This window comes from Auxenochlorella protothecoides, assembly GCF_000733215.1.
Source record: "Auxenochlorella protothecoides strain 0710 unplaced genomic scaffold scaffold30, whole genome shotgun sequence".
NCBI classification, from domain to species: Eukaryota; Viridiplantae; Chlorophyta; class Trebouxiophyceae; order Chlorellales; family Chlorellaceae; genus Auxenochlorella; species Auxenochlorella protothecoides.
Window position 1 is genome coordinate 207,210 of NW_011934162.1, and position 21,070 is coordinate 228,279.

The 21,070-nt window shown below is 61.0% G+C and overlaps 8 protein-coding genes across 8 annotated transcripts in view; 5 read left to right on the plus strand and 3 right to left on the minus strand.

The window, feature by feature from the left end:
* Positions 1-3,768, minus strand: part of F751_2864 (Beta-galactosidase 17) — a gene marked incomplete at both ends in the record, with an annotated part of 5,491 nt that extends 1,723 nt beyond the window's left edge. The window contains 12 exons of the mRNA XM_011398177.1: positions 805-933; positions 1,154-1,178; positions 1,283-1,379; positions 1,524-1,708; positions 1,885-2,158; positions 2,302-2,406; positions 2,541-2,592; positions 2,690-2,795; positions 2,899-3,036; positions 3,172-3,357; positions 3,427-3,565; positions 3,662-3,768. Coding sequence (XP_011396479.1) covers positions 805-933; positions 1,154-1,178; positions 1,283-1,379; positions 1,524-1,708; positions 1,885-2,158; positions 2,302-2,406; positions 2,541-2,592; positions 2,690-2,795; positions 2,899-3,036; positions 3,172-3,357; positions 3,427-3,565; positions 3,662-3,768 — 1,543 coding nt within the window. The remainder of the gene's footprint in view (positions 1-804; positions 934-1,153; positions 1,179-1,282; positions 1,380-1,523; positions 1,709-1,884; positions 2,159-2,301; positions 2,407-2,540; positions 2,593-2,689; positions 2,796-2,898; positions 3,037-3,171; positions 3,358-3,426; positions 3,566-3,661) is intronic.
* F751_2865 (hypothetical protein) lies at positions 92-704 on the plus strand (the record flags this gene model as incomplete). The annotated part of the gene is made up of 2 exons (XM_011398178.1): positions 92-407; positions 571-704. 2 exons carry the CDS (start codon positions 92-94, stop codon positions 702-704), a joined length of 450 nt encoding a protein of 149 aa, XP_011396480.1.
* A 433-nt stretch (positions 3,769-4,201) lies between the features above and the next one.
* Positions 4,202-7,421, plus strand: F751_2866 (putative protein phosphatase 2C 21; the record flags this gene model as incomplete). The annotated part of the gene is made up of 11 exons (XM_011398179.1): positions 4,202-4,237; positions 4,321-4,392; positions 4,510-4,623; positions 4,859-5,016; positions 5,203-5,335; positions 5,465-5,588; positions 5,745-6,091; positions 6,379-6,486; positions 6,687-6,791; positions 6,994-7,101; positions 7,323-7,421. The coding sequence occupies 11 exons, from the start codon at positions 4,202-4,204 to the stop codon at positions 7,419-7,421; spliced, it is 1,404 nt and encodes a 467-aa protein (XP_011396481.1).
* Positions 7,422-7,892: 471 nt separating this feature from the next.
* Positions 7,893-10,050, plus strand: F751_2867 (putative protein phosphatase 2C 11; the record flags this gene model as incomplete). Its single annotated transcript, XM_011398180.1, has 6 exons — positions 7,893-7,928; positions 8,009-8,080; positions 8,203-8,316; positions 8,501-8,643; positions 8,820-9,510; positions 9,733-10,050. The coding sequence occupies 6 exons, from the start codon at positions 7,893-7,895 to the stop codon at positions 10,048-10,050; spliced, it is 1,374 nt and encodes a 457-aa protein (XP_011396482.1).
* Positions 10,051-11,395: 1,345 nt separating this feature from the next.
* Positions 11,396-12,197, plus strand: F751_2868 (Inosine triphosphate pyrophosphatase; the record flags this gene model as incomplete). Its single annotated transcript, XM_011398181.1, has 4 exons — positions 11,396-11,483; positions 11,572-11,736; positions 11,884-11,999; positions 12,096-12,197. The coding sequence occupies 4 exons, from the start codon at positions 11,396-11,398 to the stop codon at positions 12,195-12,197; spliced, it is 471 nt and encodes a 156-aa protein (XP_011396483.1).
* A 69-nt stretch (positions 12,198-12,266) lies between these two features.
* F751_2869 (hypothetical protein) lies at positions 12,267-12,527 on the minus strand (the record flags this gene model as incomplete). Its single annotated transcript, XM_011398182.1, has 1 exon — positions 12,267-12,527. The coding sequence occupies one exon, from the start codon at positions 12,525-12,527 to the stop codon at positions 12,267-12,269; it is 261 nt and encodes an 86-aa protein (XP_011396484.1).
* A 1,396-nt stretch (positions 12,528-13,923) lies between these two features.
* Positions 13,924-18,537, minus strand: F751_2870 (Glutamate-1-semialdehyde 2,1-aminomutase, chloroplastic; the record flags this gene model as incomplete). The annotated part of the gene is made up of 12 exons (XM_011398183.1): positions 13,924-14,246; positions 14,398-14,665; positions 14,793-14,944; positions 15,096-15,510; positions 15,653-15,754; positions 16,501-16,667; positions 16,791-17,054; positions 17,149-17,289; positions 17,379-17,471; positions 17,579-17,714; positions 17,805-18,132; positions 18,218-18,537. 12 exons carry the CDS (start codon positions 18,535-18,537, stop codon positions 13,924-13,926), a joined length of 2,709 nt encoding a protein of 902 aa, XP_011396485.1.
* Positions 18,538-18,674: 137 nt separating this feature from the next.
* On the plus strand, positions 18,675-20,563 carry F751_2871 (hypothetical protein; the record flags this gene model as incomplete). Its single annotated transcript, XM_011398184.1, has 7 exons — positions 18,675-18,742; positions 19,205-19,349; positions 19,430-19,589; positions 19,734-19,851; positions 19,948-20,071; positions 20,179-20,259; positions 20,387-20,563. The coding sequence occupies 7 exons, from the start codon at positions 18,675-18,677 to the stop codon at positions 20,561-20,563; spliced, it is 873 nt and encodes a 290-aa protein (XP_011396486.1).
* Positions 20,564-21,070: the final 507 nt, after the last annotated feature.

Consider the following 21,070-nt stretch of genomic DNA (forward strand, 5'->3'; position numbering starts at 1 on the left):
CGTGCACAGAACATCAGATTTTGTTTCCCCAGGCCATCGCCGTGCAATGCAAGGTGGAATGGTGCGTCACGGCGCGTTCCATGGGATCGGCATGGGCAGCCGACGGCCTCCTGTGCCTTGCCGAGGCCGGCGACTGGTGCCGCACGCCCTGTCGCGACCGGACACCGCGGCGGCGGCCATTGCCCAGGGCATAGAGCTGTGTCGAGAGAAAAAGTACGATGCGGCACAAGGATTGTTTGAAGCAGCGCTCGAACTGCCGGGAACAGGCACAAAAAGATTTCGGAACAAGCCTCCCCAGATCAGCAACAGCGAGCGCATTGCTGCCCTGTACAACATCGCCTGTTGCCAGGGCCAGCTAGGAAACATCCAAAACGGCATGATAGCCCTGGCTGGGGCTCTAGAAAGCGGTGAGCGGCGTGGCATGGAGCAGTGTAGTGGGGAGCAAAGGATGATGCATGGAAAGGATTGCTGTGGCGGCATGGTGAAGGGGGGGGGGGTGTCCAGTCCTCACTTGGTGGACTCCCAGACACCTTCAGTCAGTGATCCACAACCCCACCCCCCACCAAACAGGCTACGCTGAGTTTGATCAGATGAGGAATGACCCCGACCTTGCCCCGCTGCGGGAGAGCCCAAAGTTTGAGGGACTGCTGCAGCGCTTTGGCGGGGCACAGCCCAAGGGGTTCCTCGAGCGCTTCAAGAGATGAAGACGGGGCCGTCCCCACCCAGGCCCTGGTAGAATGCACGTTTGCCACCAGCCCTCCCCACCAGTCTCCCTGGGTGCGTGCTTGGCTCCCGCTGACTCACCGTTCAATGTCACCAGAGACGACTGCAGCCCCTTGAGATCCCAGCCACCCTCCTCGCAGCCAAAATTGCGCCGTCCCATGGCTTCCACCAGGATGTCGAGCCTCGCTGTGTCAGCATCATTGTATGGCCCTTCAGGGAAGGTAGAGGGCATGGGTGGGTGAAGGTGGCCAGACGCGCTCGCTATGTCTAGCCACCGCCCTGGCAGTACACGTCGCTGCATGCCGTCAAGCGGTGGGGCCACACCACAGACATGACACGGTTTCCATGCAGGGAATCCAGGGGCAGTCAATCTCACCCCGCCTGGATGCTCCAAGCTGGAGTGTGGTCGGACTGCCCCTGTGCATCCGACCCGATACCTGGCCATCCAGGTATACCTGCAGAGCGTGATGGTGGGTACAGCACCAATGAGAAATCCAGCGTGAGCAATGCCTCTTTGGTCGGAGCTCGATAAGCCGCCTGAAAACGCCCAACCTCACACCGTGGCATAATCGTGGGGACTTGCACCCAGATCAAGCTCCGAGCTCTTGCTCAGCTGCTTGCGGGGGATGATGTGCCGGTAGAGGATGAGGCCACTTCTGCACACATGGAAGGGTGCGTGGCAAGGTGACAAAGCGTACGGCCCCAGGTTCATGGAAGAAGATGTGTGCATGACTGGCACTCAGGCATAGGGATTGAGTGAGTGTCCTGGCTGCAAACCCCCTACCCTTGGATGCCCTCACCGCTGGGCATATTCCTCCATGACATCTGGGCGGACCGTATCTACAGGCTCACTGAGCTGGGGCAAGACGTCAAAGAGTGCAGCCTTCCGGTCCAGATGCACCTCGCCGTACGCGTGGATGCGAGGTCGGGGCGGAAGGGGAGGCGGGGTGATCCCCGTGTGCTGCGCAATGACCTCTCGGATTGCCTGCGAAAGGGAAGGGGCAGCATGCTCGCCGTCCCTTGGGCTGGCAACAGGCGAGCCGTGGGTCTAGGCTGAGTGCAAAACGCACAGTCCCCGCATGGCAGGCTCTCACGACGGCACTCTCGTCTGCCAGGGGACATAGACCTTGTGTGCATGCCTGCAGGCCCCAGCCCACTCACATGGTACTTGCACTCCCCGCCGATGCCGGGCTGGCAGTAGTCCCCTGCCTCGCTGATCGGGGCGTCGTAGTCATACGATGTGATGTGCGGCTGATAGTTTGATCCATCCACGTTGGCCCCCTGATTAAATCCAAAGTTGGAGCCCCCATGCACCATGTAGAAGGAGAGGGAGGTGGTGTTCCGGGCCCAGCGCAGGAGGACCTGGGTGTCAGCTGCCAGAACGCTGGAGCTGGTGTTTGCCATGCTTTCTCCCCAGTGCGTCAGCCATCCGGAGCTGCACAGGGGTAGGTACAGGTTGTGATTGACTGGGAGATCAACCATTGAGTAGAGCTGCTAGGGTCAAACACGAGATGCTGGTATTCAACCATGGTGACGCAGGGTTGACTGTGCCTTTCCTGAGACATCGCTTGCACTCACTAGAACTCAGAATTGAAGGGTGGTGACAATCCAGGCGCGTTGAGGGACTTCTGAACAGCAAAGTCTGCCTCCGGGTTGAACCAGCCTGGGCCAAAGTCGACGGCCCTGAGGACAGGGAAGGGGATGATGCCGTGCCGGCTTGTGATGGTCACAGCAGGTGTGCCTTGGAGCATGCAAGGGTGTAGAATGGAAAAACACCCACTCATAAGCCCAACGCCCCTCTCGCGAGTTGGACATACGTGAATATCTCGCTCCCGGGCAAGGTTCCATCGGAGGCCACATGGGGTGGATCTGGTAGGGAAAGGGAGCGAGGTGGGGACTCTCACGAACTGGAAACCCCTGCACGCTCTAAACTCAGGCAAATGGATATCCCCAATTAGCAACAGACCTGTGGTGAAGAGGACTGCAGTCTCGCCAAGATGCTGCCGGGCCAGGCCCACCAGGTGACGGAGGTACTCCTTGTCGCTCCCACAAAAGCCATACTCGTTCTCAATCTGCGGTGCGGAGCAGCGCAGAGGTATGGATGTGGTCTCGGTGGGTCTTCAGTCGCCGATAGTGCAGCGCCATACAGGCCCATGGGCGCACCCTCCCACTGACCTGGGTCAGGATGATGGGGCCGCCCGCCTCATACATCAGCGGCTTGATCATGGTGAACAGCACCCCCCACCAGCGATCGACGTGCGCCAGGTAGGCGGGGTCGGACGAGCGCAGCTTCATCCTGCGCCCGCCAGGGACCTGTGAGCGGGGGATGTCAGAGCGTGGAAGTGGAAAACATTGGGCGGCCAACTGGGCGTCCTGACCAGGAGTTTAGGACCATGCCCGCCCCGGCGCCCTGGTCCCGCGGCGTCAGCGCGCCACAAGCACCCTGACCTTGGAGGAGCCGAGCCACCAGGGCAGGCCCCCAAAGTCCCACTCCGCGCAGATGTAGGGGCCGGGGCGCAGGACGACGAGCAGGCCGCGATCGTGCGCCAGCGAAAGAAAGCGCAGGAGGTCGGCGCCACCCTCCCAGGCGTACTGCCCTGGAAAGGTCTCGTGCACGTTCCAGGCGACGTACACCTATGGGTGGTGGTGCCGGGGAGGGTCAGCATGGCGCCACAACGAGAACACCTGCAGTATCCTCCACACCGCACTGCCGTGCAGGCACCGCTGACAGGCCAGGCACAAGATGATGCGAGCACTTGCCGTGATGGCATTCAGGCCCAGGGCCTTGACCCTCTCCAGCCGATCGTGCCAGAGCGCAGGGTGGCATCGGAAATAGTGGATGCTGTAGGGGAGTGGGGATCGACGTGTGAATCTTTGGTCCACACCGCACGATCTCGATCGTGCGGCATGAGAATGAGCCGTGCAATGGTCAACACACCTGCCGGATATGATTTGGATTGTTTTGCCGTCCTTGAAGAACTGGTCGTCCCTGATCTCAAAGCTGCGAGCTGGGGCGAGGCTGGCCAAGGCAGATTGCAACATCATGCATCCGAGGATGGCAAGGGCCACAGCCCCCATGCTGACAAGTACAACGACCGATCCGTTCGCTGGGGAGCAGAGATATGGGACTGGTGCCCTCAGCAGTGCTAGGGATGTCGAGTACCGTCGGAAGATGTCGTTTGGGGGAAGCATGGACTCACACGTCGATCTTCATTTCGGAAGGTCTCGTCTCTCCCGCGCGCCGGCGAAGTTCCCCTCCGTAACGGAGATTTGGCGAGGGGATGTGGCATGGCCCCGTCGCCGTCGTCTGTACGGAAGACGCCTCTCACGCCAAAAGCAATACAAACTACCAAGTTGTATTGATATTGCTGTCCCGTGAGGCTGTGCAGGCTATCCCCCCCTGGAGTGCGCGCCCCCCGGGATAATGACAGCAGCGTCCTGAAGGTACCGATCGGAGCCTCTCCTCCACACTCTTAGAATGGGAGCCTACCTGAGTCAGCCCATCACAGAAAAGGTGCGTTGACGAGGCTCCTGACTTCTGAGGCCGGAAGGTAGTTCTGCCTGGTATCGACACCCTGTGCCCCCCGCTGTCCGCAGGAGACTGCAGAGGGGGAGAACGAGCTGTTCCGTTATGGAGTCGCGGCCATGCAGGGCTGGAGAATGGACATGGTAAGCGTGTGAGGGCTCGTGGGCGGTGGCCCCCGCATGCGCGCGACGGAGCGGAAGAGGTGCCCAGGGCCTGCCTACCCCATTCACTGCCATTCCAAAAACGCCCGCGTTCCGCAGGAGGATGCGCACTCCACCGTCCTGAGGGTGGAGCCGAGCAGCGATGCTGGGATCTTTGCGGTATTTGATGGACATGGTGGCAAGGAAGTCGCAAAGTATGCGGCAGTGCACGTGGTAGGCGAAGGGTTGGTGATTACGCATCGGGAGGCGCAACGGATTGGAAAAGGGGTGGAATGGGGTTTCATCAAGCCGCCGCACTGATCTGCATGACATATACGCCAATGCGCATTGGGTGACGGCCATGGCCATCGCTGCTCGTGTGCGTCTGGCCTCCAGGTGCCGGCCGCCGATGTGGTCTACCTGCCCATCACGCGCACCTCATCCCCTTCAACCCCTTTCTTTCATGCAGCCCCAACTGGTGGTAGAGTCAGAGGGGTACAGAGGGGGTCAGACTGCCCTCGCACTCTCCCAAGCCTTCCTCGCGGTGGATGACCTCCTGGTGCTGCCAGAGCACAGGGAGGAGCTCAAGGCACTGCGGGGTGGCGACAAGGAGGAGAAGCAGAAAACGTGAGCTGGGGTGTGGCAGGGCCGGGAGGCAGGCCGCCTCGCTCCAAGGGGCCCGTGCTGCAGCGAAATTGAATGTCTGTGAGCGCCTGGGGACCCCCGGCCAGGGGTACACTCCATGCTGGCGCGTGCGGCGGCATGCTGCCTGACGATGTCTCCACCCTGGCCCCCTTCCCATCCTCCTGCCAGGCGACGCGGTGAGGAGGAGCCCATGGTAATCAATGGCGGCAGCCTGCCCGACCACATCCTGGAGGCGCTGGGCCTCACGGCCGAGTCCGGGGTGTCCATCCGCCTGGTGCGGAATGGGGCCCGGGGCCTCATGGTGGAGGGGCTGACCGAGGACGAGGAGGATGAGGAGGCTGCGGCGGGGGAGGGGGACAGCGAGGAGAGCACGGCGGCCAGCAGTGAGGAGGAGGCGGTGGCGGCCGTGCCCGGCTTGGCGGGGGCCGAGGGCGAGGGCGGGGAGGGTCCCCTGAGCAGCCAGGACGCCGCCAAGGTCAAGGCGAAGCGAAAGCGGGTGGAGGCCGCCGCCGCAGCAGCCCTGCGGAGGTCGGGGCCCAGCGCGGCCCAGGATGGTGAGGATGGGCGCGTGCTGAGTGCACGGCGCGGTGGGGCCGATGAGTTGCTGGAAGGCGGCTGTGCGGGTGGGGCAGTGCGTGCGCCAAGCACCCCCCATGTGGCAGCAGCTCCTCGACCACGGCGCTCCTCCGTCCGCACCCCCCCTACTGCAGCGGAGACCTCCTCGGGCGACACCGGCGCCGTGGGGTCGCCCTTTGACGCCGATGCCGACGCGCTGCCCGTGCTCGCCCCCTCTGCCGCGGAGGAGGAGCTGCGCGTCGCGGCGGTGGTCGAGGACGGCGCCTCCCCGCAGCCCGACACGCCCTCCGAGCAAGGGGAGGGCGAGTACCTGGGCCCCACCGCCGGCTGCACCGCCGTTTGCGCCCTGGTAAAGGCCGGCGTGCTCACGGTCGCCAACGCCGGCGACTCGCGCTGCGTGCTCTCGCGGGGGGGGGTGGCGCTGGCCATGACCCAGGACCACAAGCCGGACGACCCCGCCGAGTACGCCCGCATCATCAATGTGAGGCGGCGTCGGCGGCGCAGGGGGTGGTGTAGGGGGGGCCGCAGACTGCTGGGAGGGAGTGTGGGTGGGTCTGATTGGGAGCACGTACTCGGGCCAGGATGGTATGGTAACTGTGGTAATCTGTCGCCGCAGTGCATGCTGATGCGAACCTGATCATTCTCTGTGTGACGGGGGATTGCGGTGTGGGCTGGCTGCTCCCAAACTTCTGCCGCCCAGCATCCTCGAGGACCCGAGCTGCACTCCGATCCCAGCCCCTGATCATGCCCCCTCACTCCACCATGCAGGCCGGAGGCTTTGTGGCCGACGGGCGGGTGAATGGGTCCCTGAACCTGTCCCGCGCCCTGGGCGACATGGAGTACAAACAGAGCAAGGAGATGGGTCCGGAACACCAGGTGAGATGGCGGCCCAGGCTGGGCACAGGCATGTGGAGAGACTCGCTGCACGCGCTTGCTTCATGAGAGGGAGGGTGGGGCGGTGCTTCGCCATGATAGCGTGTGGAGATGGTGCTCCCGACATACTCGAGGCTGGGTTGCTGGCATCCCGTGGGCACGGTGCACGCTTGCAAGTGGAACCTTCACCCTGCCGATACCAGGCGGTGACTGCGGTGCCAGAGGTGAGGACGGAGACCCTGCAGGCTGGGGACGAGTTCCTCATCCTGGCTTGCGATGGCATCTGGGACGTCCTCACCGTGCAAGAGGTCGGCAAGGGGTGGGGGCGCGCATGGAAGGGAGGGAGTGAGGAGTGGATAGGGGTCACTGCTGACAGGTTCCCCAGGGTGAAGCGGGCAGGAGAGCTCTCGTTAGAAACATTCTACCTTCCTGGCTGCATGTTGACTGCGTGGAGCTTGGCAAAACCGTTTGCTGGTCAATCACCCCTGTCATGTTTTCGTCTCCTCTCAGGCCGTCGACTTCGCGCGAGAGCGGCTCTTGAGTGGGAAGACGCCCAGGGAGGTGTGCGAGGCGATGTGCGATCATTGCCTGGCCCCCGACACTGACAATTGCGGCAAGGTAGGCAGGCAGGAGGCTTGGTTGCATGCAGCTGGGAGCTGCTTACCGCGGCGGGAGGCTCGCTTGATGTGTCATTATATGTTAATGGTAGGGAATGGTGATTGTGAAGGTGCAGAGGAATTCCTGGTTGAAAGAAGTGCTGGTGTCTGCAAGCCAAGTATGACTCTTGTTGACTCCCATTTACTTTGCTCAGCTCCCACCCCGCTGTGCCGCGACCTCAGGGATGCGACAACATGAGCGTGATAGTTGTGGTCCTGAAAGACTATGGCTTCCCAGAGACACTGGCCGCGGCGAGGGCCGCCGCTGCCACCAATGCCTGAAATACCGTTCATAAACCCCAATGTGTCTGCTGTAAAGGAGAATTCCTGATGCCTCCCAGAGCCAGAGAGTCAGCCATTCAACGATGCCGAGGGGCTGGGCGATCAAAGGAGGGGCATGTAGTTAATGGCAGAGAGGCAGAGTGCCCGTCCTCCTTTCCTGAAAGCGCGGACTCCAGGGCTCGCACAGGCCCAGGCCCTAGAAGCCGGCAGGGAGACACGCAGGCGACCATCCACGGTTTCGACCGCATGAGTCTGGAGGGTTGAAATCCCGACCAGGAGCCTCGGGACTGCAGGGTTCCCATCCAGGGCTGCCAACACGGCGACACCTTGCCCCGACTCCGGTGCGCTCTGCGCGTCGAGTGCCCCTCCCCCCTACGCTGTGTGATCTCGGGAGACGAAGGAACGGTGCCATCGGTGGATTAGAAGGCATCACGACACGCCAGCGGCGGGTATTCTGGGCCCCTTCATCGCATGGGGCAGTACCTGAGCGCTCCCATAACGGAGAAGGTAAGGGCGTCCGCAGGCCATCCGTCGGCATCGATTTCTCGCGGCAGCAGCATCCTTATCCACGACGTTCCCCCCTGCAGGAATCGGGAGAGGGACAGACAGATAGCATCGCCTATGGATTCGCGGGGATGCAGGGTTGGAGAGTGGCGATGGTGAGAGGCATGATGATGAGGACTAGGAGGAATGTGGAACAAGGCCGGGGGACCCGGGTCTCTAAGGAGCATACCCCACAGTATCCGCCAGCTGACTGGCGTTCCCTGATGTGCTTGTGCAGGAGGACGCACACATCGTAGACGTCGAGTTTGATACATCCACGAAGACGGCGCTCTTCTCGGTGTTTGACGGGCATGGCGGCCGAGCGGTCGCGCACTTTGCCGCCAAATATCTGGTGCGTCTCGGGCCATGCAGGGAGGGAGAGGTCGTTGATCTGCACCTCGGTGCGGGGGCGTTTGATCAGTCTCCGTGGGTTTGCCTTGCCGCTATGACAAGGAGCAAGGACGGAAGCTGCACTCAGCTTCTCTCTTGTGCTTTAACCCCCCACCGTCACCTCCTCCCCATCCCCACATGCGCAGCCTGGGAGAATCATGGCCACAAAGGCGTATGCGGCAGGCGACCTGGGCGCCGCGGTTGCGGAGGCATATTTGGAGCTGGACCAGCTGATGGATGCCCCTGCGGGTCAAGAGGAGCTCGACCAGCTAGCTGCACCAGTACAGAAGTGAGAGGCTTGCGAGATGTGCCCTATGGGGGAGGGAAGATGGAAATAGCTGTTACATACTCGGTGTCTGGGCTCCCTGCTGGGAAGGAGGGCCAGGGCGCCCTTCCTCCACCCCATGCTCCTCGCCACCCTCGGCACTGCGCCAGCCCTCCTCCACCCTGGCCCGCCACCCCCAGGACGCCCCTGACGCTCTTCTCTGACGTGGACACGAGCGCGACGAGCAACACCAGCCTCGACTCCGGCAGGGTCAGCGCGCCCGAGGAGGAGGCGGAGGAGGCGGCCCCCTCCGCCCCCGGCGTCGACCGCCGGCTGCGCAAGATGAACAGCAGTTCGGAATTCCTGGCCAGCCACCTGCAGCGCGCCAGCATCGTGACTCCCCGCGCCTCGCCCGAGGGCCCCTCGACGGCGCTGGCGGAGCACGGCAGCCTTGGCCGCACCGACACGCGGCGCGAGGCCTCGGCCCTCGCCGGCGAGGAGGGCGAGGAGGTTGCGGAGGACCCGGCATCCCTCTTCGGCATCCTGGAGGGCGCCTCCGTCCCCGCGCTGGCCGCGGCGGCGCCGGCGGAGAGCACGGAGCAGCGGCCGCGCGCGGAGGGCGCGGGCTGCACCGCGCTGACCGCGCTGGTCCGCGGCGGGCGCCTGGTGGTGGCCAACACCGGCGACTCGCGCGCGGTGCTGAGCCGGCGCGGCGTGGCGGTGGCGCTGACGCTGGACCACAAGCCCATCCTGTTCGAGGAGGCGCGGCGCATCATCCGCGCCGGCGGCTTCGTCCGCGACAACCGCATCAACGGCTCCCTGAACGTCAGCCGCGCGCTGGGCGACCTGGACTTCAAGCGCAATGCCGCGCTGGGGCCGCACGAGCAGATGGTGGGCTGGGATTCTGTGTGGGGGGGGTGAGGTGGGGGGGTGGGGAAGGGGGAATGTGAGGCGTGATGTGCTGATGGGTCAATCGCCGGAGGGCAGGCAGCTCCTCGTGGCCTTGGATCCCAAGCCTCCTCTCCTTCTTCCCTCCACACCTCTGGTACACCCTGCCCCCGGAACACCCACCCACGGCGGCCTCACCATGTTTCGCTCCCTCGCCCCGCGCAGGTGGTGGTCACGCCCGACATCGAGGTGGTGAACCTGAGCGAGGGCGACGAGTTCATGATCATGGCCTGCGACGGCATCTGGGACGTGCTGAGCAACCAGGAGGCGGTGGACTACGTGCGGCGCCGCATCAAGAACGGGAGCCCGCTCCAGGCCATCTGCGAGTCCATGTGCGACCACTGCCTGGCGCCAGACCTGACCGGCATGTGCCGCGGCGCGGACAACATGAGCGTCGTGGTCGTGCTGTTCAAGCGCACCGCGCGCCTGGATGGCATCTGGGGGCGCATGTGGTCTGGCCTCTGGGGGTCCATGGCCAAGTAGGCACGCGCCGGCGCAGCGCACGACCCCGCTGGTCTGGCCCCGCGCGCTGCCTCCGTCCACGGACCCATGAGATTTTGGAGACTTGCACGACCTGCTGTACAGTAGCTGAACCCTGGGGCCAGCTGGGGTGCGCGCGCAGGTTGGGAAGGGCCCGGCCTGCGCTGGGCCATAGGCTTCCCCCTGCCAAGCACGCCTTGAGGCAAAAGTGGAGGGAGTCAAAGTCTCATGTGCTAGGCCACTGCACCATACGCTCGGATTCCGGTGGAAGGAGAGAGCGTACAGGGGTTCGAACCCTGGTCTTGAGATGAATTTACCCTGGGTCAACACCAGAAGCGAAAAACGTCATTTTTCATGGTACATGTAGGGGGCAGGTCGGGAGATGTCCAATGCACGGCCAGATCTGCCATATGCCTGGACGTCACACCGATTGGAGTCCTCTTTGAGAGTGACCGGAGTGCATGGTGCCATGCAGCGCGACGTAAGCATCGGTATGGTGGCAGGGCGCCGCGGGTGAAGTACAGGTGGGAGCGATGGGAAGCGGCACCCAAGGCGAACAGGGGAACCGATCGGAGTTTGATATCAACGTCGTGATGTAGAAATGTCCTTGGGTTTTGCATCAACATCGATGGTGTACGAGTGTTTTCGTGGAGGCAGAGTCGCACCGGTGACATTGCGGCAGGCACAGCACACACACCGAGGCTGGCCTGCTTCATCCCCCGCAGCCAAGACGAGCGAGACTTATACTCCGATACTATTTTGGGGTATCCTCGGACTCGTCTAGGGACGCGCCTATATCGCCATACATGTTTGGGGCTAGAACATCTGTGCGAACAACTGCACTTGCGTTTCAAAACATTGTACCCCAGTGTGCCACCTCGCGCCGTCAGAGACCCGGCCCCCGAGGTGCGCATTCGCTATCCTGAGGCGCAGTGAACAGACGGTCGATGCGAAACCTCGGTGAGAGTATGATCCTAATCCTGTGCCCGCTCTGTGAGCATCCTAATTGTGCAAACCTAGCCGCTGCTGCAGGGTGGATGACGCTGGCTGCTACAATGCCTCCCACCGTACACTTCACCACGGGAAACAAAAACAAGCTAGCAGAGGTACATGTACACCTCTTGGATCTTCTGATGCCCCGAGCATTTGAGCGGAGGGTTGAGGCAGCCTGAGTCTTGCTCACACTCAACTCTCGGTTGCCGCAGGTGAGGGCAATCCTTGGAGAGCAAGGGCAGCTTCCCTTCAACGTTGAGGCCGTGTCTGTGGACATGCCAGAACTGCAGGTATGCGATGTGTCCTGGATCTGCAGCCGCCTGACATTGCAAACAGCTGTGCAGACAGACCTGCCATGGCCTGGTTCCCTCACGAACAGGGTGAACCAGAGGAGATCGCAAAGGAGAAGTGCCGCCTTGCAGCCCTTCAAGTCAAGGGTCCAGGTGGGTTGAGAGGGCTGCTACCTCACCACTTCATGCCCGCGAGCTGTGCAGCGCTGCCTCCTCAAGCTTTGTGGGTCCCTGCTTGCAGTTTTTGTCGAGGACACATGCCTTTGCTTCAATGCCTACAAGGGGCTACCTGGTCCTTATGTCAAATGGTTTCTGGAGAAGCTGGGGCACGATGGTTTAAACCGAATGCTGCACGGCTTTGATGACAAGACAGGGTATGCCCTGTGCACCTTTGCCTACAGCGACGGTGAGCCTGCGAGGGTGGAAGCCGGCCTGGCACAGAGCGGAGCAGAGTTGGTGTCTGCAATGCCATCCTTCGCCCCTGAGCATCCCGATTTGCTCTACACCTGTGTTCTCGCCCTGGCAACCGCATCTGGTCCCTCTACCCTTGCAGGACCCGATGCTGAGCCGCACGTCTTCATGGGGAGGACAGACGGTACTATCGTCCCAGCCAGGGGCCCAGCCACGTTTGGGTGGGACCCCATTTTTCAACCCTCCGGCTTTGACCAGGTGACACCAGTGTGCAGCATCAAATTGGCATTCCTTTGTCCCACCAGAGCCACTCTCCCTGGCCTCACACCAGGCTTGGCACTCCATTCGATGCAGACATATGCGGAAATGGAGAAGGCTGCGAAGAATGCAATCTCACACAGGCGGCGGGCTCTGGACAAACTCAGGCATCACCTCGTCCAGCGCTACGCCACCTGAGCGGCTGCAGCCCAATGCTTGACGCTAGGGGTCTACGTGTTCTACGAAGCCATGCATGAGCATGCAGGCTCACGCCAGTCTGCAGGCAAACGCCATGGCTGCGGTGGCTGCGCAGGATATCTGGATGACATTCATGACATCATTTGTGAGCCAGCCCGTTTTGGATTGTATGGTGGCCCCTAGCACACTCTCCAGGAGGTTGGCCAGCACTGCAGCCACGACAACCGCCCCCGCGCCTGTGCCTGTGACCTGTGGAGAAAGGGGTTGCAGGACCTGACTGAGGCTACTCACTGTCGAGGTTTGCAGGCCGTCATTGTTCCTCGCCGTCATCCACATTGGGATTCAGTGGCAGGGCTGCACCGCCCTGCACTTGCCTGATGCGTAAGCAGAGCGAATTCAGCAATCCCAATCACGGCTGCCAGCCCCGCGAGGGAGCCCTCCAAGCTCACAGCCCCCTCGGTGCCGCGTGGGACCCGGCGAAAGGTGCTGACAAGGTATGCCTGGCTGCCGTACGCTTTGCCAATCTCGCTGGACACTGTGTCTGCTGCCTTGCTGCAGAATGAGGCCACAAAGCCCACCTGCCGCACTGGATCGATCACGGGTCTTGGGCCGAATCTCAGCTGGTAAAGGAAGCTCTGTCATGCCCTGGAGTGCCCATGCCCTCACCTGCCATGGGAGCGCCTGTGGTGCAAGTAGGTGCCCGATTGCGCACACAATGCCAGCAAAGCCTGAGCCACAGACGCTGCCCAGGGATCGATGACCTGAACGCTTCTCAGCTATGCCTTCTGCCTCCTTCTGCTTCATCCTCACTTTGGTGACCTGCTTGGGTTTGATGTTAAATTCAAGAGTCGAGGATCAGCAGAGTTTTCTGGACTACGTGTCCCTAGCGCAGCTGGAGCTGCCTGAGCGCTAAGACAAGGCAGACGCAACGCTTCATCCCAACGCACCAGGGTTCCAAGGATGAAGTAGAGGCACACAATGAGGTAACCCTTGTAGCCAAACGCTGCATAGGACAGTGTGCCCAGGACCCACGAAGAAGAGTATCCGACCCAGGTGAGTCCCTTGCGCAGGATTCTGATGCCCAGCAGGTAGACCAGACTGTTGACCACCAGGCCGGCGAGGAGGCCCGGGCTGGGTCTCAAGAGATCTGCGCATGCACCGGGCCAGCCTGACCCCTGCGCTGCAATGCCAGCCCGACAGCCCATCGTGGTGGTCTGGGCAGAGTCATTCCCCTGAACCGCCGCCCGCGCCCGCATGGACAGCTCTTCCGTGTGCAGCACAGTGCTTATAGTGGTGGATGGAGGCCGGGTCGGAGCCTGTGCCCGGCATGACCCTCCATGCTGATCTCGCCATCGCTGGGGTGATGGGCTGGCTGGGTGCCCGTACGCCCGCCCCGGGGCAAGGCACTGCACAGCGAGCCCGGCCTGCACCGTCATTACAGTGTTTTTGGCAACCGCACTATCTCTGTATGTGTGAGCTCACAGACCCCGTCGACCTCCCGTCATCTAACTGAAGATCATGCGCCGGGCTGCCCACGATCTGGCCCGGGATTGCTGAAGTACTGTTCCCAGGGCCACGGCTGCCCTCCCGACCCACCACGCCACCTGGCTCGTCGTGAAGCAATCTGAGCCTTTAGAATTACATGCTGTCAACAATGACGATCAGAGAAGTCTTACCGAGTCAACAAAATTCTGTGGGCGACGCTAGGGCCTCAGACCCACGCTCCTCAGAGGTGCTGCAGCACGTCCCGCGCCGCGGCGATGGTCGCGTCGATGTCCTCGTCCGTGTGCGCCAGGGAGGTGAAGCCGGCCTCAAACTGGGAGGGGGCCAGGTAGACGCCCCGCTCCAGCATGCCCCGGTGGAACTTGGCAAACTTGGCGGTGTCGGAGGCCTTGGCGTCCTCGAAGTTGTGCACGGGGCCCTTGGCGAAGAAGAAGCCAAACATGCCGTTGATGCTGCCGCCGCACATGTCGTGGCCCGTGTCACGGGCAGCCTTCAGCAGGCCCTCCACCAGGCGCTTGGTGACGCGGTCCAGCTGCTCATACACCCCTGTGTTTTGTGAAGTATTGTATTTGGCGGGGAGGGGGGTGCTGGGGTGCGGTGTGGCAGGCAATGGTGTGCATCACTGGGGACCCTTTGTGCCGTCGAGCAGGCAAGGCAGGCCAGCGGCCATGCCCGCGCCTCCCCTCCCGGTCCTCACCCGGCCTGTCCAGAATCTCCAGGGTCTTGATGCCAGCCACCATGGCCAGCGGGTTCCCGCTCAGCGTCCCCGCCTGGTACATGGGGCCGGATGGGGCGACGAGCTCCATGATGTCCCGCCTCCCGCCATAGGCTCCCACAGGCAGGCCACCCCCGATGATCTTCCCCAGGGTGGTCACGTCGGGGGTCACCCCAAAGTGTGCCTGGGCACAGCCGTGCGCAATGCGGAATCCGGTCATGACCTCGTCGAAACAGAGCAGCGCGCCCTCCTGTGCATGGTGAGGAGGTGCGGGAGGGGAGGGACGTGGGGACTCGGCAAGGACCTCAGCAAAGTCTCCTCAAGCCCCCTACTCCGCCCCCCCCGGGAGCCACATGCAACCAGGCAAGCACACCCACCTGCTTGGTGACCTCACGCAGGCCCTCGAGGAACTCCTGGGTGGGCTCGATGTACCCGGCGTTACCCACCACCGGCTCCAGGATGACCCCAGCGATCTCGCCCTTGTTTGCCTCGAAGATGGCCTTCACCGCCTCCAAGTCATTGTATGGTGCTGGTGGTGTGCAGGAGGGGGAGGGGGTGGTCAGGTGTTGGGGTTGAGAATGCAAAATTGATCTTCCCAACGGGAGCGGCAGGACCAGGGATCCTCGGGAGGCCGGCAGACGACGTGCCTCGCGCGCGCACACACACAGCCCGGCAGACACCTGTCAGCGTGGCCGCGGCAGTGGAGGCCATAACGCCCGGCGAGTCGGCGAGGCCCAGGGTAATCACCCCAGACCCAGCCTGGACCAGGAACTGGTCGGCGTGGCCGTGGTAGCACCCCACAAACTTCAGGATCTTCTCGCGCTTGGTGTAAGCGCGCATGAGGCGCACCACCGACAGGCACGCCTCAGTGCCGGAGTTGACGAAGCGGACCATCTCCACGGACGGCACCCGGTCCACGACCATCCTGGCCAGCACGTTCTCGAGCTCGCATGGTGCGCCAAAGGAGGTGCCCTTGTCCAGCTGCGCATGCAGGGCGGCGGTCACCTCGTCGTGGGCGGCCCCGACAATGGCCGGGCCCCAGCTGCCGATGTAGTCAATGTACTTGTTGCCGTCCACGTCCCAGCAGTAGGCACCCTGTGGCTTGTGGGTAGGGAGGGCGTTACGGTGCGTGATGGTGGGTGGTGCACAGGCAAAGGGTGGCACTCAGAAAGGTCATTCTGGGGTGCCGTGACGGTGTCGAATCAGGCCCCCGCGACGCTAAAAAAATGCGACCCACCTTTACTCGATCGAAGACGATGGGATCTCCACCGACAGACTTGAAGGCGCGCACAGGGGAGTTCACACCGCCCGGGATGATGGTCTTCGCATCCTTGATGATCTGTGAGATTCCGGGGGGAGGCAATGCATTACATTCAGCATGGATGCAATGACGATCGCGATACCCTAAACTACACGCACCTCCTGAGATCTCTTGGTGTTCAGGGTGGTCGATGGGGGTGCGGCGACTGCCCTCGTGATTGCAGCTGTGCGGCGCCGGGACGGCACCGTGGGGCGTGGGGCACGAAGGAGCTGCTGTCCAGCGACAGGGATACACGTAGTCATTTTACTTTGCGGTGCGGGTGATGCAATTATTTTTTGCATGCAAAAGGCAGCGGGCCTGGGTTTTACTCAGGATTGGGAGGGTGCCCATGCTCCACGTGGGGATAATGCTTCCCGATCAGAACACGCGCAGCATGATCTTCGTCACTCATGGTGGGTTTCAAACAGAGCAGTGCTGAGGAGGACAAAGGCCGGCCCATTCAATGAAGGTCTGCATGCAGGGAGACACAGAATCTTCAGGAATTGCTCTGCATTGTGGACAGAGCCTGCGAGAGGTAGTCATTGAACCTGTCTGGGACGTGGGCGACGAGCTCATACAGCCCATCATCATTGTCGTGCGCATACTCCCAGCAAACAGCGAATGTCTTGTTGCGGGCTTCAGGACAGTGCAGTGCCCTCAGACTGACATCCGCAACATCTGCGCAGCTGATCCCCTACGATTGTGAAAGGGGGTGTGATGGTGCCTGAAGCAAAACAATTGCGGGTCAAGTTCAAGCAACATTCTGGCTTCAATGCATCTCTTACCTGGGAGATGCGTGTACCTTGGTCAAACACCAAAGCCTTGTACCCTCCCGTCTCCTCCACCAGAGCACCAGGACGGACAATGGTGTAACCGAGTCCACTGGCCCTTAGCGCACGCTCGCCGCGGCGCTTGGCAGCTATTACCCGTTCCCGCGCGGTCTCGTCCAGACCTGGATGGCAAAGAGCATCGGAGCGGTGTCCGATCTTTGCATCCGAGAGACGCAAAACTAGGAGGGGGGGTGTCACCAACATCCTCAGTCCCCAGATCCCACATCCCACAAGGCACCACTCACCCTTGGTTGCACCAGAGCAGGATACCAGGATGAAGTCTGGCTCCAGGCCGCCAGGCATGCACTTGATCCAGTCAATGCTGCAAGAGAACTCTGACCGTCCGCTGCTCCTCTCTGTCTGGTCTGAGGCATTGTACCCGATGGAGATGGACGTGATGTCAGAGACATTGAGGCTCTCCAGAGCCGGCTTGAAGCTGGCGAGGGCGACGCGGACAGACTTGTACGACGGTGGCGGAACCCACTCTGCAGTGTACTCTTCGCCCGCTTCTGGGGGGGGACAAGGAGTCGGGGCGCTTCACGAAGAGGTGTGCAATGATTTGTGCACAGCAGGCTGGGTGTGCACCCAAGGGAGTGCTCCCACCTGTTGCGATGGTGAGCGTGTAGATCTGGCCGTCGCCCCGAGCTCGAATGATGAAGCCATCCGTGAGGTGCAGGCCAGTACGGACGCTTGGGGCTGGGCGGCCTGTCAGTCTGACACCATTGTAGAGCGTATAGACAGCCCCTGCGGCGGTCGACATAAAACGGGGATGGGTGAGCGAGCATGTCCACATCGTGTCAGGCTGTACGGTCATTTGATCACAACAGCCCCACCTGAAAATGTCATGACTCCCTCCTCGTTGATCTCCATATCAGCCACATCCTTGGGTCCAGCCGTCCGCATGACCCGGCTCAGACCAGTGCCACCTGCACGTGCTGGGAGAATGTTAGAATGGACACCGCTCTCTGTCACTCCTCCCCCCATTCTGTACGCACCAAGCCCTCAGCCTGCCCCTTGATGCGCCCCAGCTCACCTGCAGAAGTTGACCTCTCGGGAGCTGCTTGGACCTTCCAGTCATCTCCTATGTAGGGCTTCTTGAAGTGTACGAGTTCTAGCTTGGCAAATCGAGATAGCCTGTGCTTGAGCCGAGCCCTCTGATTTTGTGAATCCTGTTGGAGACGATGGGGCAGACGCACATGTGGGGAGGAGCGCACAATGATCGGGCAACCAGAATATGCTCACTCTCCCCAGGTTCTCACCTGCCATGCCCGGACGATGTTGGACACACCCTCCACGTCCACCCTCTCCAAGTCAGAGACGATGCTTGTCCGGGCAGTTGCACAGCAGATAACTTTGTCCACGTCCTTCACAGCCTCCCTGCAGTCCTCATAATTACCAATGTCTCCAGTGACAAGCCTCACGCTCGGCGGCAGCGTCTGGCGCTCCTCGCCGCCACGCTGCCGGACCAGTGCCGTGACAGTGTACCCTCGGAGGAGCAGCTTTCGTAGCAACACGCGGCCCACCCTGCCCGTGACCCCTGTCACCAGGACCTTGGTTCCCTTTGCGCCCGGCGTCTCGAACTCTGGCCTGTGGCACAATGGCGGGGTGAGTGTGAGGTGCAGAGGGGCCTCTGCATCACGACCCCCCCTCCCCCCCCCTCATGCATGCGCACCTGAGGTACCGGCCCGGCAGGTCCCCTCTCTTGGTGGGGGAGCTGATGCGCTGAAGCTGGGCCCAAACATCGTCAAACACCTCCCTTGACTTTCTTCCGATGCTGATGGGGTTGAGGTCGTCTATATTGAACGACTCTGCGGGCCGCCCTTCATTACCGTCGCCCACCCCCTCACCGGGCGTTTGGGGGCCACCTTCCCTGTGCTGTGCGGGAATGCCGCAGCTCTTCCTAGCACCAACATTCTTTCTTCCGTTAAAAGGCACAGCGGGCCGCCTGTGAGTCGCATGGTACGACAGGCTGGCGGGGATCGTCAGCGACATGGGCGCACTTCGCTGCAGCAGGGTCGAGGCGGGATTCGAAGTGCCCAGCTAGAACAGTACGCGATTGGTTAGAGAGTTCAGCATGCTAATCACGAGTTCAAGGGCATTATCTTAGCCTGAAAGGCCACACCGGGCTCATGTACTGGGGTCTACACCGGGTTAGCCACTACTTGTGGCTCTCCTCCCCCGCCCTTCCGGAGCACGGGTGCGCTGCATGAGCGCTGCGTGCGGACCCGCTGTCGTCACCCCAACTTCAGGCGCCCCCGATCTTCCAGAATTCCCATCGCCGACATTCCGCGTGTGTATTTCTTCCTCGCCATGATGTTCAGATCACGTCTAGTGCTATGCACTGTGCTCACTCTCCTGGCTGCGTGCGTCAGGGGCAGGGGCTCGAGTTGTCACGATAAGGATACCCGGAGGTCTACGGCCAAGGTGGTGAAAGAGATGCCATTCCTTGGGCTCTTCGATGATCTTAGAGAGCAGTCAGTGTTTGAGGGTTCCGACATCGTGAGAGTCAGAGGGAAGTATTACGTCGTCTTCGACAGGCAAGTCGTCTCAGGGCCAAGATGGGTATAATACATGCACCCGCAAGAGACCCGTTTGCATCCTCCACATCCTCATGGTCCCCATTTGCTGATCACTGATGCTAGTCCCAACTCGGCCGCAGTTCCTATTCCATTGGGTATCTCGACGATCGCTTCCAGTTCCGGGACCCTGCCAACCAGCTGATCGGGGGCAAGGGGCAGAATGACTCGCAGTTTGAGGGAATCGCGTACGTTCCCGAGGACGACACCTTCCTACTCCTGCACGAGGTAAGGGTCCTTTATAGTGTGGAACCTATGAAATTCTTCAATGGTCCTGCATAAGGGCAAAGCCACAACTTGGCATGCAGTCCCAAGAGCATGAGGGCGGCTACAAGCCATTCGTGACGACTGCGCGCCTCAGCAAAGATGGAAAGGAGTACGAGAGACTCTCCAAGTGCGTTGTGGACTTTGAGCTGACGCATGAAAACAAGGGGTTTGAGGGCATGGCCTACGTCAAGAACTCCAAAGGTGAGATCTGGGCCGCCACTGAGCAGCACACCGCGGTACCCATCAGTGGTTGCAGACTAGCCTTGCTCGCAGCCAGGTGGTCATCCATGCCTCAAGCCAGCCATATTTCTGCAATGTTGCTCGAACATGTTCTTCCTGTTGCAGGAGCGTTCCTGTTGGGCCTGTGTGAAGGCAATTTCTGTGAAGGTGGCCGTAGAGGGCGCAAGTCTGGAAACGGTCGCATCATTATTCTGCAGCTGGACACAGATGACAATGGATGCAGGTGTGGAGCGAGAAAAGAGTTTGGTCTGCATCCCTCCGTCCCTAACTTGTCTAGGGCGATCATGTCGCATCGACTTACAAGTACATCCTCCTGCAGATGGGTGAAAAAGGATGTCCTAGACATTCCGAAGGAGGCAAACTTCATCGACTACTCTGCCATGGCCATCGATTACAACCTGGGACGTATCGCGATCCTCAGCCAAGAGAATGCTGCCTTTTGGGTAAGCTTGTGCGCGCCTTTGATGGGAGAACCACCGAAGGGCATTCGTGGCTTGTTGCCCAATCACTTGTGGATTCAACCAGGACGTCTCGTGACCCTTGCATGAAGGTCGCGGACTTTGACATCGAGAGTCTGGACTTCGTGGGAACGGGGAGTATCGTCCACTTGCCAAGAAACGAGCACTGCGAGGTGAGAGCTGTGATCAAATGCCTAGAAACTCAAGTTGGCCGTGCACGAGGGTAAGAGGCTGAAGGTGTTTGATTCTCTGCAGACTAGTACTGCCAGGTGATCAGCGACGAACCATTTCCTCTTCCAGATAGTATACTGCAACGCCGAGGGAATTCAGTGGATCGATGCGTACAGAGTCATTGTTGTCAGTGACAGAGCGAAAGCTACACAGCCATACCACTGCGACGAGCACGACCAGTCGGTACACATCTTTGGTTTGCCAGGTGCCGCATCCAAGGCATCTCCTGCGATCGACTGGGAATGAGCGCTGGCCGTTTCTACCCCTGCATGCCTTCAGTGCCCACCTATACGTCTTGCAAGGGTGATTTCCCCCTCTTCAAGCCCTAATCCTCTCTTCCCATTACTACCCCTTTAAATCTTGAGCAGTGCCGTGTGAGATTGGCTTACTATGTCCCAGCTGAACTTTATCCATGCAGGTTTGGACGATTCAAGGCTGGTAAGCCTTGTCTCAACTTTTTATGTGTTCCGAACTGATGTTTGCGCGTGTAAGCAGCTCAGTGACATTCATCAGAGATGGGAGTTTAGGCCAGAGATCCTGCGCTAAATCCGCAGGGCGTTTCCATCTGGCGATCCGATGCGCGAGGATTGAGATGTATCACCTTAAGATTGGGCCTTCCCTTCGACGAGGTGTAGCTGTTGAGAAGGCAAAGGAAATATACCTGAGGATTTCATCTCGAGAGCGTGGACGAAACGATGCAGTTCTATGATGACGCCGCGCTAAGACCAAGAGAGGAAGGCTTGAGCGAGATTT